The sequence below is a fragment of the Schistocerca americana genome, chromosome X, assembly GCF_021461395.2.
Source record: "Schistocerca americana isolate TAMUIC-IGC-003095 chromosome X, iqSchAmer2.1, whole genome shotgun sequence".
NCBI lineage: Eukaryota > Metazoa > Arthropoda > Insecta > Orthoptera > Acrididae > Schistocerca > Schistocerca americana.
This window is the reverse complement of record NC_060130.1, coordinates 767,393,674-767,409,653: the sequence shown is the minus strand read 5'-3', so window position 1 is coordinate 767,409,653 and position 15,980 is coordinate 767,393,674. Positions and strand designations below refer to the sequence as shown.

The 15,980-nt window shown below is 36.3% G+C and overlaps 1 protein-coding gene across 3 annotated transcripts in view; it reads right to left on the bottom strand.

The window, feature by feature from the left end:
• Positions 1 to 6,464: 6,464 nt before the first annotated feature.
• Positions 6,465 to 15,980, bottom strand: part of LOC124556756 (adapter molecule Crk) — a 34,150-nt gene continuing 24,634 nt past the window's right edge. For all 3 annotated transcript variants that reach the window (XM_047130755.1, XM_047130756.1, XM_047130757.1), the window contains one exon: positions 6,465 to 15,874. In XM_047130755.1, coding sequence (XP_046986711.1) covers positions 15,656 to 15,874 — 219 coding nt within the window. In that variant the 3' untranslated portion in view covers positions 6,465 to 15,655. The remainder of the gene's footprint in view (positions 15,875 to 15,980) is intronic.

Here is a 15,980-nt window from a genome sequence, read left to right as displayed (position 1 = left end):
TGGCTTAAATACATATATTAAAGAAACCTTTGGAGTAAAGAGGAGCAGCTGTACGAATATCATGAGGTGATATGGCAAGTCAGTATTAAGAAAAGAAGGGAAGGCTGAAAGGTGGAAGGAATATACAGCAAGGTTATACAAAGGAAATAACCTTGATGACAATAATATGAAAAAGGACAATGAAGTGGATGAAAATGTGATGGGAAATGCAATACTGCACAACAATTTGGCCGAGCACTGAAATACCTAGGTCAAAACAACACAGCTGAAATAGATGACATTCTCTCAGAATTACTAAAATCCTTGGCGGAAAAAAAACATTACAAAATATGAATATATGACACAGGTTGAATATCCTCAAACTTGAAGAACCATGACAAAATGTTCCACCTTGTATGTAGAATCACAATATATGAAAAAAGTTTTCAGGTTTAATGAAAAATGTAATAATCCCAATAAAAACAAAAGTAACGTACTGACAGGTCTGAATATTACCAAACCATCAATTTAATAAGTCTTGGATGAAAAACACTACCATGAATAAACATCAAAAGAATGGTAGAAGCCAACCTTGAGAAAATACTTCGAGTTCTAGAGAAATGTCAGAACACATGAAGCAGTACTGGCCCTACGACTTACTTTAGACAATATGCTGAAGAAAGATAATCCCACATTTATAACATTTGTAACTTTAGAAAAACTTTTGTCATTGTTCACCATAATACATTCTCTGAAGTTATCAGGGATAAAATATGAGGAGGAAACATTAGGGTTGTAGCATATCCTCCATATTTTGTCTTCGCAGTCCCTGCAACAGCGATACATAGGGGTTGTAGTAAATTTCTAGATTTCTCGCTTAAAGCTGGTCTCTGAAACTTTGTATGGTGATCTACCTATTGTGCTTCTTCCTTTCTGTCGTGCTAGACCTAGATAAATAGGTAGGGTCCTGGGAACAAGAGGCAGGAGACCTATTTTCTCATCACCTAAGAAATTAAAGGGTCTGCTGTGCCTGGTTAAGGACTGCCTTAGTTCCAAGGTGCTTGGAATTTATAACATTCTTCGTGAGTGTGGAAGCAACTACATCAACCAGCCTATCTGTACCATTAACAATCACTGTGCAGAAAACCTATGGCACATTAAAAATCAAGAACTTGAGAAATCAGCAGTTGCTGAGTACCAGTTCACAAATAAACAAAGAATGAAACTAAACATTTGTCCCTTGCTTCTATATACTGGGATTCTGTTATTAAAGAAGCAGTACAAATTAGAATCTGCAAGAACAACTTCAACTAGTGCAGTGGTTGTAATCTTAATGGTGCATGGAAGTGACGTCTTGATGGTGTTTAACTGTTTATGTTCCTATGAGAGCAGTGTCACTAGCAGTGCAGATATGAACACAGTCTCTTACAGTATGACATAACGCTAATGTATACCAACCAGTCACATGCTGTATACGGGCTATAAATTGCCCCAACAGCAGCCACAACATTATGTTGTTCCTAATGAAGATAATGAAGGATTTTGTCAAAAGCTAAAGATTTTACCCAGATTTGGCACAACAAGTAAACCGATAATGTTTTATACATAAATCAGGTGGTATTGAGGGAATTAGATTAGGAAATGAAACACTAAAAGTGGTAGATGAGTTTTGCTATTTTGCCAGTACAATAACTGACAAATGCTGAATGAAAAATAATATAAAATGCTTTCTGGAAACAGCAAGTAAAGCATTTCTGAAAAACAGAAATTTGTTAACAGTGATTATAAATGTGTTAGGAAGTATTTTCCAGAAAGCATTTGTTTCTAGAGTAACTTTATGTTGAAGTGAAACATGGACAATATAGAGACCAGAGAGTAGTTGAAGTACTGTTACCGAGCAAGTGGAAGAAGCCATAAAGAGGATGAAAGGGGGCAAGGCACCAGGTTGGGACGAAGTAACAGTGGATATGATACGAGCAGCAGGAGAAGTAGGAACCCAGTGGCTATACAGAGTGCTGAGGGTGGTGTGGAAAGAGAACAGAATTCCTGAGGGTTGGAAGAAAGGAATTATAGTCCCAATCTTCAAGAAAGGGGATAAAAGAATTTGTGAGAACTACAGAGGAATCACCCTGCTATGCCACTGTGGAAAAATCTATGAAAAGATGCTGGAGAAGAGAATAAGAAGCAGTATTGAAAGTAGACTGCAAGAGGAGCAGTACGGTTTCAGACCGGGAAGATCAACAACAGACCTCATATTTGCGGTAAGGCAACTGCAGGAAAGGCACTATGAGTACGGGAAGGACTTAATCATGGCCTTTTTGGATATTGAGAAGGCGTATGACAGTATCTGTAGGGACAAGCTCTGGGATGTGCTGAACGCAAAAGGGATAGATGAAGAGATAACACGAAAAGTCAGAAAAATGTATGAGGGAAGTGAGAGTTGTGTGAAAGTGGGGAGGGAACGTACTGCATGGTTCAAGCTGGAAAATGGGCTGCGACAGGGAAGTGCACTTTCGCCTTTATTGTTTATTATTGTTATGGATGAAATCCTACAGCAAGTATCAGATGCAATTGGAGATCATAAAATGAAAGCAGTGCTCTTTGCCGATGACCTGATGTTATGGGGAAATTGCGTGAAGGAGGTGCAAGAGCAGTTAGATGCATGGGAGGCAACGGCAGCACAATATGGAATGCATTTCTCTGCAAAGAAAAGTGAAATAATCGTCACAACAAGGAAGAAGAATAGGCCAAATGTGGATATAACTTGTGGAGGGGAAAAACTACAAGTGGTAGAGAACTTCAAGTACCTGGGAAGCGTGATTGAAAGTAAGGGGGGAAACGCAATGGAAATAAATGAAAGGTGCAGAAAAGCAGGGCAGTTCTACAAATGCATTAGGGGGCTTATTTGGAGCAAGGAGGTGCCACAGAAATCCAAGGGAATTATATACCGAACCTACTTTGTCCCCATATTGACATACGGAAGTGAGACATGGGTAATGCACAAAAGCGACAAAAGTAGAATACAGGCTAGTGAAATGAAGTTCCAGAGGAGCAGGTTGGGTGTAACAAGACGAGACAGATTGCGAAATTTGTATGTGAGGGAAAGACTAAAGGAGGAACCAGTACAGGACAGGATAGAAAAATCAAGACTGCAGTGGTATGGACACATGAAGAGAATGGATGAGGGAAGAGTTCCAAAGAGGATGTTTGATCTGCAACTGGAGGGGAAGAGGCCCAGAGGAAGACCAAGAGATAGATGGGTGAAGGGAGTAAAGGAATGTGTGATGAGAAGAGGAGAGAACTGGACGAAGGTGGAAGAGGGGGAATGGTGGAAAGACAGAACACGATGGAGAGGCTTGTGTTCCCGACAGACCCAGCCAGTGGCTGGAAACTGTCCAAGATGATGACTGAGTAACTAGTGAGGAGGTACTGAACTGAACTCAGAAGAAAATAAATTTATGACAACTGGATGAAAGGAAAGAATATGATGATTTGACACATCCAGAGGCATCAAGGGACAGTTAATTTGGTAATAGAGGGAAGTTTCGGAGGTAAACTATGTAAACAGAGATCAAAGCTTGATAGCAGGAAGCAAGTGGAGGTAGAATGCAGTAGTTGTACAGAGATGACAAGATGTGCACAAGATGGGCTTGTGCATATAACTGTAACAAACCAATCTTTGAAATGATGACCACAACAGCAGTATTATAGCATTGCTGTGAGAGATGTGTAAATTTACTAAGGTTCTCTCACAACAGGTAACATCTCACAACAGAACACTACACATATCCTAGAAAATGGTCACTACCACCCTTTTTCACTGCTGGTGTCTCTCTAAACTACTACTTTGTTGGCAGATATATGTATTTCCAGGCCAAGCAGTCACACTTTGTTTTGGAAATGTAGTGGTACACTCAGAACTCGCCAAATTTTTTCTTCCAGAACAGGATAACCTTCTGCAGTGTAGCAAATTAAGTAGTCTATACATCAGTCATTCACTGGCCCTTCTTTAAGATTCTTTGGCACCTACCAAACACTAACTTGACAACATTTCAGTTTTTTATGCAAAAAATGAAATCCAACCCGAAATTTTTAATGTAAGATCAATAATTGTACACCAGTTATCAAGACACTTACTGTGTATATGGTCAGTGGTTGATGAATAAATGACAATTAATATAAGAACTTTTGAATCACTCCATGAAATTTCACAAAAGGGTCTGCTGGTCATTCTGAGTACCTTGTACAATGATTGTCATACCTGGTTGTATTAAAGCTATCACTAGCAACCAAAAAATGTGTCAAATTGGTAATATTTACATGGTCCTCTTTAAAGAATATACATTACCTGGAAATGTTCCTGTGGTCATTACAGCCTTCTTCCATATGCTTAAAAAGAAGCAATAGCTCTGTCAGACACAAGTGGACAATAGAAACATTTATGGCAACTCTGTTAACTTATTCATTTATCTGCCCAAACTTCACTCACTGATGTCTGCATGAGTGTTCATATAGATACTAGCATTTTTTTGACTGGCATAATATTCTGGTGACGTATCTCATTGTCACCATCAGGTGCTCCTGATGTACCGAGCTGTTGAGGGAGCTGCTCTCCCCTTTATACCTACCCCTCTACCTCTTCCTGGCAGTTATGAGGTCCAGTCCCCATAATTGATCATCATTCAGATGCACTCCGTACATGGTCCTTTCTCAATATTGTGTATCTCTCTTATACAGAGGATATATCTGCAAAGGTCAGCTGTATGATAAAGAAACATGGTGTCAAATGTATGTCATACCCATTGACCACGACAAGTGACCTGCTTGGTAGTGTAAAGGACAATTCATGCTTATGGAAGTCATGACTTTACAGTATCCCATGTAAATGTGGTGTTATACATTGGTCAAGTGAGCAGAAATGTGGAGATTTGATGCGTGGAACACCATCAACACTACACTGAGCTGGGACAGCCCAATAAATCTGTGATGGTTGAGCAATCTTGGAGAACAAGCACTCCATTAATTATTATGAAAGAAAAGCCTTGCCCATGACTCCAAGGATGTGGGACAGTGTCATTAGGGAAGCAACTGATATCAGGCTATGGGGAAGCCTTATCAAAGTGACATTGCATATCTACTCAGCAAGAGTTATGATCCAATGCTTAAATCATTGAAGGAGCAACAGTACCTGCACATAAATGCACCAGAATTTTGTTATTGTGAAAATAAAACAGTCACTTCTTTAGCACCCCCTCATCAAGTAGCAGATGCAGAAAAAAAAGTCAATGGGCTTGCACGGGCAGACAATAATGCAGTACAGAGCAACAACTGTGTGATGTTGCCCAGGGATGAGGTGGCAATGGACCACTTAAGGCCAACAGATTATGACTGCAAGTACAAACTGCATACGCAATGCCTCCAAATTGTGAGCAGGTGTGGGGAATGGATGGCAGACAGCATATCATTGAAAGGACTAAAAGAAGGCCATGGAAGGGGTTAGAGGACAGGTATGAAGGGAAGAGCACATGGCTGAATGCCTGCGAATATTTCAATCATTATAAGAGCTAGAACAACATGAGAAGTCACTTCTATTTCTCAGTAACCTGTAATGCAAAACAGGTATGCAACCAGGCATAAAATTGTCACCAAACTACTTCTAGAAATGACCACAAGTTTTGGGAAATAAGGCACAGATTAGAATACAGGAAAATCTGTATCAACAATACTATATATAGTGATTGCCTTCAATATTGCTTTTCTTTCAAGAAACAAATCTACAACAATTTTTTTGTTTCACAGGGATCTAGAGATTAAATAATCACTGTAGTGGTAGCACATAAAAAAGTGTTTCAATGTCACACAGAAAAATGATGGAAAGTTTCATACACAAAATTTGTGCACTTACTACTGCACTTACAAACAATGCATCTAACTTAAAAACAGGCACCTTCGGTTTTTATTGTCCACTATACAAAGTCATTGCAGTAATGCAATGAAAGACATACCTCACATGACAAGAGCATAGCTTCTTGAATCATAACATGAAAGTAATTCCTTCCTCTACCCCACCCCTCCCTCACCCACACTGTTCTTGATTCTCACTCTTTGCACATAAGATGACTTGGCTCATTGGATAATTTGAAGAAGTTGTGTATGCAGTGGAACACAGTTGTTTATCATGAGGGAGGCACAATGGTAGATACAGTAAAAAGAGACAGGGGCTACACTGAGTTAGTAGAACATAATCTCATCCCAAAAAAGGTTCGTATTTTAACTGAGAACATGCATCACTTGACTATCACATTTTTTTCCTACTCTCAACTCCTTCTTCAGTGACAATGTCACTTGCAAATTTTGCATGTGGACATTCATCAGAAATTTTATTTATTGAAGGAAGATTAGGATAAAACATCCCATTGGCAATGAGTCATTAGACATGGCGATTTTAGAGATGGTGATTCATGTCAGAATAAAATTTAAGCATGAACATACATGATGTAATGTTTTTAATATCATGCATTGGTACAGGTTCTTTTTTTCTTCTTCAACTGTATTACACAATCATTTGCATCAACTGCCCAGCACTAAATGCAGATAATATGTCACATTCATTATTCAGCTTTGACTTCAGATTTTAATCCACTGCAGAGGCTTTAAAATCTTCAGTTGCATGTCATTTACATATAATACAAAACAATGTTCTTTTACAACACCTTTCATCTTTACACTTTCTTATGACTGATTTATAAATTGGCTTCTTTTTCACAATGAAGGATAATGATCATGTATATGATAAAATGAGCACTGATTCACAGGTAGAGTAGCATTAATGGCAAATGCAAGTAAAACCAACCATTTACTTACCATCTCCCCCCCCCCTTTTTCACACACACACACACACACACACACACACACACACACACACACAGAGTCACTCTTCAGTTCTTCAGTTAGGCATTTGGCAGTCACAAACAAACAATAGTTTCATCTCTTTTCAAAATGTAAAAACCATTATGCCCACTGCCTTTTTCTGACCAATTTCTTCCAGATTTTATGAGAAAGTTAGAGCATTCTATATATCAGCTTGCAACACACATATACATCTAACTGTACAGTGAAAACATATGCAGTGGCATGCACAAAAACACTACTTCTGTAAATTACCTCAACACTGAATGGTTGTGTATTAATAAATATTGTCACAATTATTGTAGTGACATAACATTACAAATAAAAAGGATAACATCTTTAAAAAAGTAAGAGCATGTACAACTGCTGTTAATAGGGTGTGATGCTCTTGTCAAAATATAGAAGAGTGTTAACAAGGTTATCCAGTTTTTGAAAGTTCAAGTATGTACAAAAATGTAAATCAAACAAAGATATCTAATTATCTAAAGATACCTAAATGTATCTTTCACTATATATGTAACAATTATTCCTCAAAATAATAATTATATTCAATACTTTTTGGTTTCACACTCAACATTGTGGAAAGAAAAAAGAATAGTATCTATTAACTTCATTCAAAATATATAGCTGACAAAGTGCTAACTGCCATTCCAAGACCCACATCCTCATACCACAGAACGAAGGATCAAAACAAATCTCAAATATTGGTACTGACACAACTTGCAGATGAAAATTGTAATCGGATTGCACATGGAACTTCCCAGTGACAAATATAGGGCACATGCAGAAATTGCCAAAGGTCTAGGCAATTAAGAGACAAAAATATGTAATGCCACCAGCTTGCAAAATGTATTGATAATAGCAAATTATGTTGTAACAAGATATGATGACACTGAAACTCAAAATGTTTTCTTAATGCCAATATTTAGAAAATAATAAATAACACTGATTGTTGATGATTAATAAACAAAGGACATTATAGAGAGGTTAACAGAAGGTGAAGTGATTGATATCTTCTAAAATCTAAGAAAAATGGTAATTTTAGCTTAAATTGTATAAAACTATTAATCTATGAAACAAATGTGGCCTAAGGAACATGTTAAATATTCACTGCAAATATCAGTGAAATATGTTGAATTAAATATTTGCAGTGATATATTTTCTTAGGTCAACAATCATCATCTATCTGGACAGAGTAAAGGTAGTGTACGGAAGTTCCTTCCTCTTGTTACCTGTTCATTAACTATTATAATTAATGTCTGAAAGCATCTTCCCTGCAAAATTAGAGCACCAAGTATTATCTTTGTGGGCTCACGGAAACTGATGTACAGGCAGTTCTGTTTATTAATAGTCAAACTTGTCTGTTTTAATATGTTAATCAGCACAGCATGAACCTGACTGTACACATGTCATTCAACACAATTATTGTATCTGATACATAATAGTTTGTTAACACAGTTGCACATCAGTTGCAAGAGAACCATACTAAGTCTACACTTTCAGATCTACAAAAACCATATAAATACAGTATGTAAAGTGATCTATGACAGAAATGAAATGTATGACAGTTATCTAAGATAAAGCTAATTATCAACTGTACATTTATCATATCTATAATCATTACAAATTAGTCCATTACAAGAGAACTAAACATAACACCCACTATCTGTCATGTATATTATATTACTTAACTATTTCCCCTATTTATTTCATTTTTATCACTGATCTCTTATATGCTGTTGCTTCATTATTTTATAGATTTGAAGTTGGCCATATAGACAAACTGGCAATCTTATAATTTACGTGCAACCGTGACACCAAATAAACGTATTAAACATGAAAGGTTGCTGATCTCTCTCAGTATCATGTTTGCCCCCCTTAATATACAATATACTCTCACAACATGTGATACAGAGAGAGAGAGAGAGAGAGAGAGAGAGAGAGAGAGAGAGAGAGAGAGTGTGTGTGTGTGTGTGTGTGTGTGTGTGTGTGTGTGTGTGTATGTGTGTGTGGGCGCGCGCGGTGGGGAGGACATGGGGGTTGCACATGAACACATGTGTGCTCTCTAACTTGTCAAAAGATTTCTTCTACAAGCTAGTGAAGTTTTCAGTCTCTTCTGCATGTGCCTATAGGTGACACAGTGCTTCGGCTATTTGTTAAGAGGTCTTTTTTTATTCCTTAATTCCTTATGGTCTTTGGTATAAATCTAGAATGGACAGTTTTCACAGCATGTCAACTTCATAATACACATCAATACCATGCACTTTTAACTGATCCAGAGTCTTACTTCACCCTTTTCAAACACTTGACAATTTGTAACTATTTTCAGTTACCTGCTGCTTCTTTTTTACTCATCCAACAGTGTTAATGTATAATATGTTAATGAACTAACATTATTACTGTTTTACTTTTTCACTAAGAGTCCATTTATCCTGACTGCTTGCCCCTACATTTCCCTTTCCATATTAGTAATACTCCCACTTCAGACATCCCTCATACATTATTTCATATTCTGGATTAATCAATTCGCTCTATTGTGCAATTTTTTTTATGTGCATGACACTCTTACCCAACCAACATTTAGCAACACATTCATTTTCTCTCCAGGCCAACTGTTTTCTGAATAACACATTAGTCTCAATTTTATCAACCTCTCACACTGTATTGTTACAGCAAGGTTTCCCCTTTGTTTTTCTGTTCCTGATAGTAATTTGGCACACACACTTTTTCTGCTTTCACATGAAATTGCTACATCTATCTACAACAAAGTTTTAATCATAGACTTCAGTGCCATCCATAAGCGCTCTAACAGATTCAAAGCAGTGTAAAATTTCAACCCCATGTTCTTGAAAGAACACCCGTAAACACACAGAGAACACGTATTACCTTACTTACACCTTTTACACATCATTGTTTCTTACATCAAAATAAGAAAATGACTTACTGACTTAGTTAACATCCTACATGTACAACCTTGGGAAGCCAGCCTGTCATTTTCATAAAATTGTTTTGCAATGTCTATGTGTATTTTGCAAGTCAATTTTCCAGTCATGCCAACATGTTTTCTGAATTAACCCAAACAAATTTTTATGGTATCACTTATTATATCTTTCTTTATAGTATCATAAAGTATACAGTAATATACGTGCATGCACACAATGTTTAATGTGGTGGGCAATGGAAGGTGCCTAATGTGACTGAAAAGGATTTCAGATAAATTAACTGCAAAACAAAAACGTATTTGTAGCCGTTGGGAACTGCAAGTCTTTGTATTCAACAGTGTTTATCAAATACAAAGTAGATACAAGACGTCAGTTCAACATATGACCTAAATGGGGGTTGGGGAAAATCATATACAAGATAGAACTTCTAGTTTACATTCTCCAGTGTATCAAATCATATTTATATTTATCAGTGGCTTATTACAAAACTTAATCACTGCAGCATATTAGGGAATACACAAATTCTGATTTTAAGGCATCTGATTCTAGGGGGAAGGTCTTTGGCAAAATAGCTGGTGGCAGTGAAAAAAATATATTACTAGGGACTATTAGGAACATACTGATCCCTGGAAAGGTTGAAGGCAACTAAAATGTATCATTAATCAAGCAGAATAGCTAATTATTATATATCAATAACACAAAAGCATTCAATTGTACTTTTTTAACAACAGTGGATGATTACGGTCTCTCAGTTTGCCATAAGAATAAAAAGAAACTAAAAATTAAGTCCCAGGATAACAAAACATATTTGTTCTTGTCAGTTGACAAACATCTGTCTAGGAAAATGGAGATATGTACTCATTTGCTTTGTCCAAACTCATGGCTCTAATCCTAGGTGTCGTATGTTCATTTTCTACCACGAGTTTGTGGGCAGCTAATATTTCTATGGAAATAAAATGTCTACAATGCAAGCTTTATAGCATAAAATTAAAGTAATTTGTCAAAATTCCATTTTGATAAAGTCAATCGTTCCATCCTAAATGATGTCAAATGTACAACGTAAAATGTGGCTGATCTTGAGTGACATCATGGCAGCCGATACAAGTTATCCGTCTGTCGTCAAATCCCATGACATTTTATGATTCCAAGTAATGATTATGATCTGAACATTTAGAATGTGGTTCTACAGAAAGATCTATTGCCAACATATTTTGGACTGCATTTCTGTATGGATATTTTCCAGTGTTAACATTCTACTGATCCAGTATACTAAAAACGAGTAATAAATTATGAAATAGAATTTTTGCACACCAACATCAATTTTTTTTTACTGATCCACAACTTATTTTTCAGTTTACATCTTCAGTTTCATGCATAATACCACTTCTTTTTCAGTCTTCACTGTTCAAATGATTATATGTGGGCTCAAAGCAAAATTACTTAGTTTTGATCTCATCTTCTTGTGGCTGAACAAAAGCCTTTGATGCGTACAGTTGTAACTTCCATTGCAGCAGATTTACATTTTTATTAACAAAGATGCAGAGTGCTTACTATGCATCGTTGTTAATAATACATAAAATGGTACAGACACAGCTAATAAAATGTTGGAAATAAGAATATCCTGCTAGCTACACAAAAACCTCCTACTGTTTTACATTGGGCAGTCATTGCTATAAACATATTATTGGTTAGGAATGCAAGACGACTGAAACAGGCCAACATTAATTAATTAATGCAGTAAGTGAATTAATTTCACTCTACTGCTGTATTTGAGATCTCTCTCCCCCCCCCCCCCCCTTTAGGGTAGCTCCCTAATAGTCTTGTGGCTTGCTGCATTTCAAATTTATACTCCATTAGCACATTTTTCTCTATTAAACAATCATTAATCACATCTACTACTATAGTCTGATCCACAAACTATGGCGGTTCACACAGGTCAAGACAGAGATGGGGACTGCATTGTCACCGACTGCAAGCGACAGTTGTGGTACGTGCACAGAAGGGCTTTGCACTTGAAGCAAGCACGTGTCCTGCAAATTATGTCTCTTGTTTGCTTGTGTGGAATTTGTCACTCGCAACCACCATCAGCCATGATAACTCGCAACAAATGGAACAAAACTTCACCCGATAACATGTTATGATAACATATAATGCTAACATTGCATACAACATCCACAACAGAGTGCTCAGAACACTACTGAACGCTCATTGGCTGTCTGAGAATGTGCAACATAGGTGCGCAGAACAAGCCTAAACTGGACCGCCATCATTCGTGACTCCAACTATAGCATATTTTGCAGCAACTAGAGTGATATGTGCTACAAAGACTTGGGCAGAAAATGGACAGTAACTAGAAGAAACGTACCACGTGACACATACACAAACAGAACCATACTACTATTTCTTGCTAACTTACGCATCCTGGAGCATGTATTTCACACATATTTTCAGGTTAGTCCACATGTGACAGTTACCTTGCTATGATAATACCCATTGTAACATACAGAAACTTAACACAATACGTATTACCTCAACAAGTGAACTTTTCATTTCCCGTATGCCAATTATTAAGATAATTAGTAGCAGAAACTGGATCCCCAGGTGTTAGCTCTTCTTGTGGTGGAAATTCCCGAGATGTAAACAACTGAAGCATGGGGTGTGGGGCTATAGAGATCAAACAGGTTACAATGTTCACTAATGCACATCTTTCTGGCATTTCTGAAACCCACTTACAAAAGTGTTAACTGCATTCTTTCTTGCAGGCATAATCTGTGGCTCTGAAGCTTCAAGGGGCCATGTAAATAGTGTCCATCAAGAGTCTTCAAAGAGCTAAATTTGGGTCACTTTCATAATTTACATAATTTAAGAATGATGTTTCCTATTTGTTCACTTGACATACTTGTAATGAATGTTGTCCGTAAATACATAAAAAATATACACGGATTGTAGATGGGAAAAGTACACCTATCAAAAAATTTGCATCAAATATATTTTTCCTATAAGTCAGTCAGCACAGTTACATGAAATATAAGGCAACCCAAATTCTTAACTTTCAGTGTTTGTAGGTAGTACTTTGAAGTACCATATTCATGTATATACAATGTTCACATGACTTCTGTCACTGACAGTACAGAACACTAGATAAATCAATATAAATAAAAAGCTCCAGATCTTGATTTTCATGTGAACAATCAATAAATTCTACACGTTTCAGATTCTTTGGGTGTACTTGCACAAGTTTGTGGGATTCAATGAGTTGACTCTTCTTGATGATCACAGAATGAGTGTCATATATGACATTGTATACGTTTGTTGATATAGCAGCCAGCAGTTTTGACAAATATGAGTGCTGGCAAAATAATGTTTTGTGCATGGATTCCCTCATAATAAATAACAAACAAATTATATGCATTATCCAGTATGTTATAAATATGTAAAATGGTAAATCTATTTCAGATTCATAATGTACATACCACATGGAGCAAAGAGCTGAACAGTGTACATTAACAGAACTATAGGTAACTGTTGACAAAACTACCTTATATTTGATATAATTGAGGAAGATTGCCTTACATTCTAATTAAATACAGATTTCTGAGCAAATTTTCACGCATGCTGATTCACATTTAATATCACTGTGATACAGTCTGCCACACAATCATCTCTGCAGAACTACTTGCCCACATAAAACAATTACATCCACATCTAGGCTAAATTTACCTTCTAGCTAAACAACTATATGGGCTGCATACAGAATGTAACGAAAATACCACCGACATATCACATTAGCAATTTACATCACATTCAGATTCAATATTTTATTTTTGGACCAAACTGTAGCATAATAAGATTTCTGACCCTCCTTCAGTATGACAGTTTCCATAATTGAGTTCTTTATTTTAACTTTGTGCAATGTATTTTATGATCCAAAGTATTTTTAAAAAATTCATGAATAGAAGCTTTTGTATAATTATGGCTTGGAAAAGTTTATGAGACAGTTGGGAATCAAAACAGCAGATCTGAACATAACTGAATATTTTTAAATGTGATTCAAGGAATCATTAGAAAAATCTTCAATTAGTGACAATATAACTCATAACACACATTGCACAAGTACAACTCTTCATTAGCTACTGAAATAACTGCATGTAGACATTAAAACTTCCAAGTTTCAAAATTAGAAAATCTGAAAATATACCCAATGACATTTTTACAAACTGTCACTAAACATACTGAGTGTTATATAATCAGCAGTCATTGCAGTGTCGCTAAAACCAACAAGAGAATTTTAGAAGAATGTAGATGAATCTCATAAAAAAGGGCAATAACAACGATTGCTAGTTTAACTGATATATATAAACTAAATTGTGTATATACTCTTTTCAGTTGCTAACGTAAATTACACTGGTATAATTACTGCAGCAAAAACACAAGCAAAAGCCTACCATTCTAGAACCAAGAAACATACTTATCTTAAAAAAGGATACCCTTATTGTATACAAATATTCATGGACCACTTTTTTTCACTGGAAGACAGCAATGTTTAACATAATCAGGACAATTACGTATAGTGATATATTACCTACAGGCACAACAGTGCATGAGGCATGTCACTCAGAAGTGGGCACAACAGAAAGGTCCAACTGGCAGATTCTATCGTCACTCACACCCAGCAAAACACAAAGGTCAGCAAGATGTGTGGAATTAGTTACAATCTCACACAACATTCAATATGCTGAAAGATTTGCTTCAACCATTTACAACAAGTAGCGTGTCTTAAAACTTCTATATATCAGTCTGAATTTTCCACTGTTAACCACCACAGCAGAATATATTTTCTATAACAGTGGATAATTATATGACAAAATATAGTAAGGCTATTAAAATCCTCAGAGGCAGTTCAGATGTACACATTCTTAGAGTAAAGCAGCACTTTATAAAATGCAAGCAGCATAATGGAACATAATTGCGTGTCAGATGTGCCAACAAATTACAGAAGTTATAGAACTCAGTTTTATTATTTCATACTGAAAATGAAATGTGAACAGGATTGTATCCTCACAGTATCCAGACAGCGTAAACAGACAAGTGGAGCTCTGTATGACAACAAAAGCCACATTTTAGTAAACAAACAGTGGTGCAATTTACAAAGTACAGTTCACTACATTCAGCAAACTTCAATCAAATTGCGTAAAAAAGTTCATCACTTACGCTTAGTTCATAAGTTCCTCTTTAGTATTATATACATAAAATTATTCATGAACCTTATTGCTTCTATCTTTCCACTCCTTTACAGAGCTATCATGCTATAGCTGCTCCACATATTGACTGCATGTATCAATTGCTATCAGCTGTACATAAAGAGATAAAACAACAGAATGTGTAATATTATTCTTACAAAAAACAGAAAATGCTCAAATTTTCTGACGTTCTCCCCGGTGTTTTCCTTGTGCTCACAGACTGACAACCATAGAAACCAATTTTGTCTTTCAAACTTCAAAAGTAGCTGTAATGAATAGCAGATTGATTGCAATATGCAGCAACCAATTTACAAACATTCTGCATTTTCTCTGTCTATTAGGAATGCTGTGTCCACTTCAGAGCATTTCATTACTATATGTGACTTATCATTTCCTTTTAACCAGAGAAAATTTTATGAACTTTTTTCCAGGCCCTTTCATTGCCAGTAATGGCGTATCTGGTTATAATGAATCCTAACTCCACTACAGCATATTTTAGAAAAGCCCATCTAGTATGCTTTATTCATCCTAGTGTGATACACACATTTCTCATAAAATTTACATTGTTTTCTTCAAGGACCCACCTTAACTTTCATCAGTACCATCATTGTTTTCTGAGTCAACAAACTCAACATGTGTAAATGGGAAATGGCCAACCTTTCCATTCAGTTCTCCTTCCCACTGTCCATTTATATTCATTTTTGTTACTTTTATGATATCACCGACCTCAAGCTTCAATGCTGTTTTATCATAGGCATTTGGCACTCTTGCCTGTTTGACACGGGCATAAGCAGGAAGCTTCCGCTGTATAAAAAGAAAACAAAAATAAAAATAAGCAAAAACATATTAACTTAGTGTGAAAGAGAGACAAAGAGAGAGAGAGAAAGAGAGAGAGAGAGAGAGAGAGAGA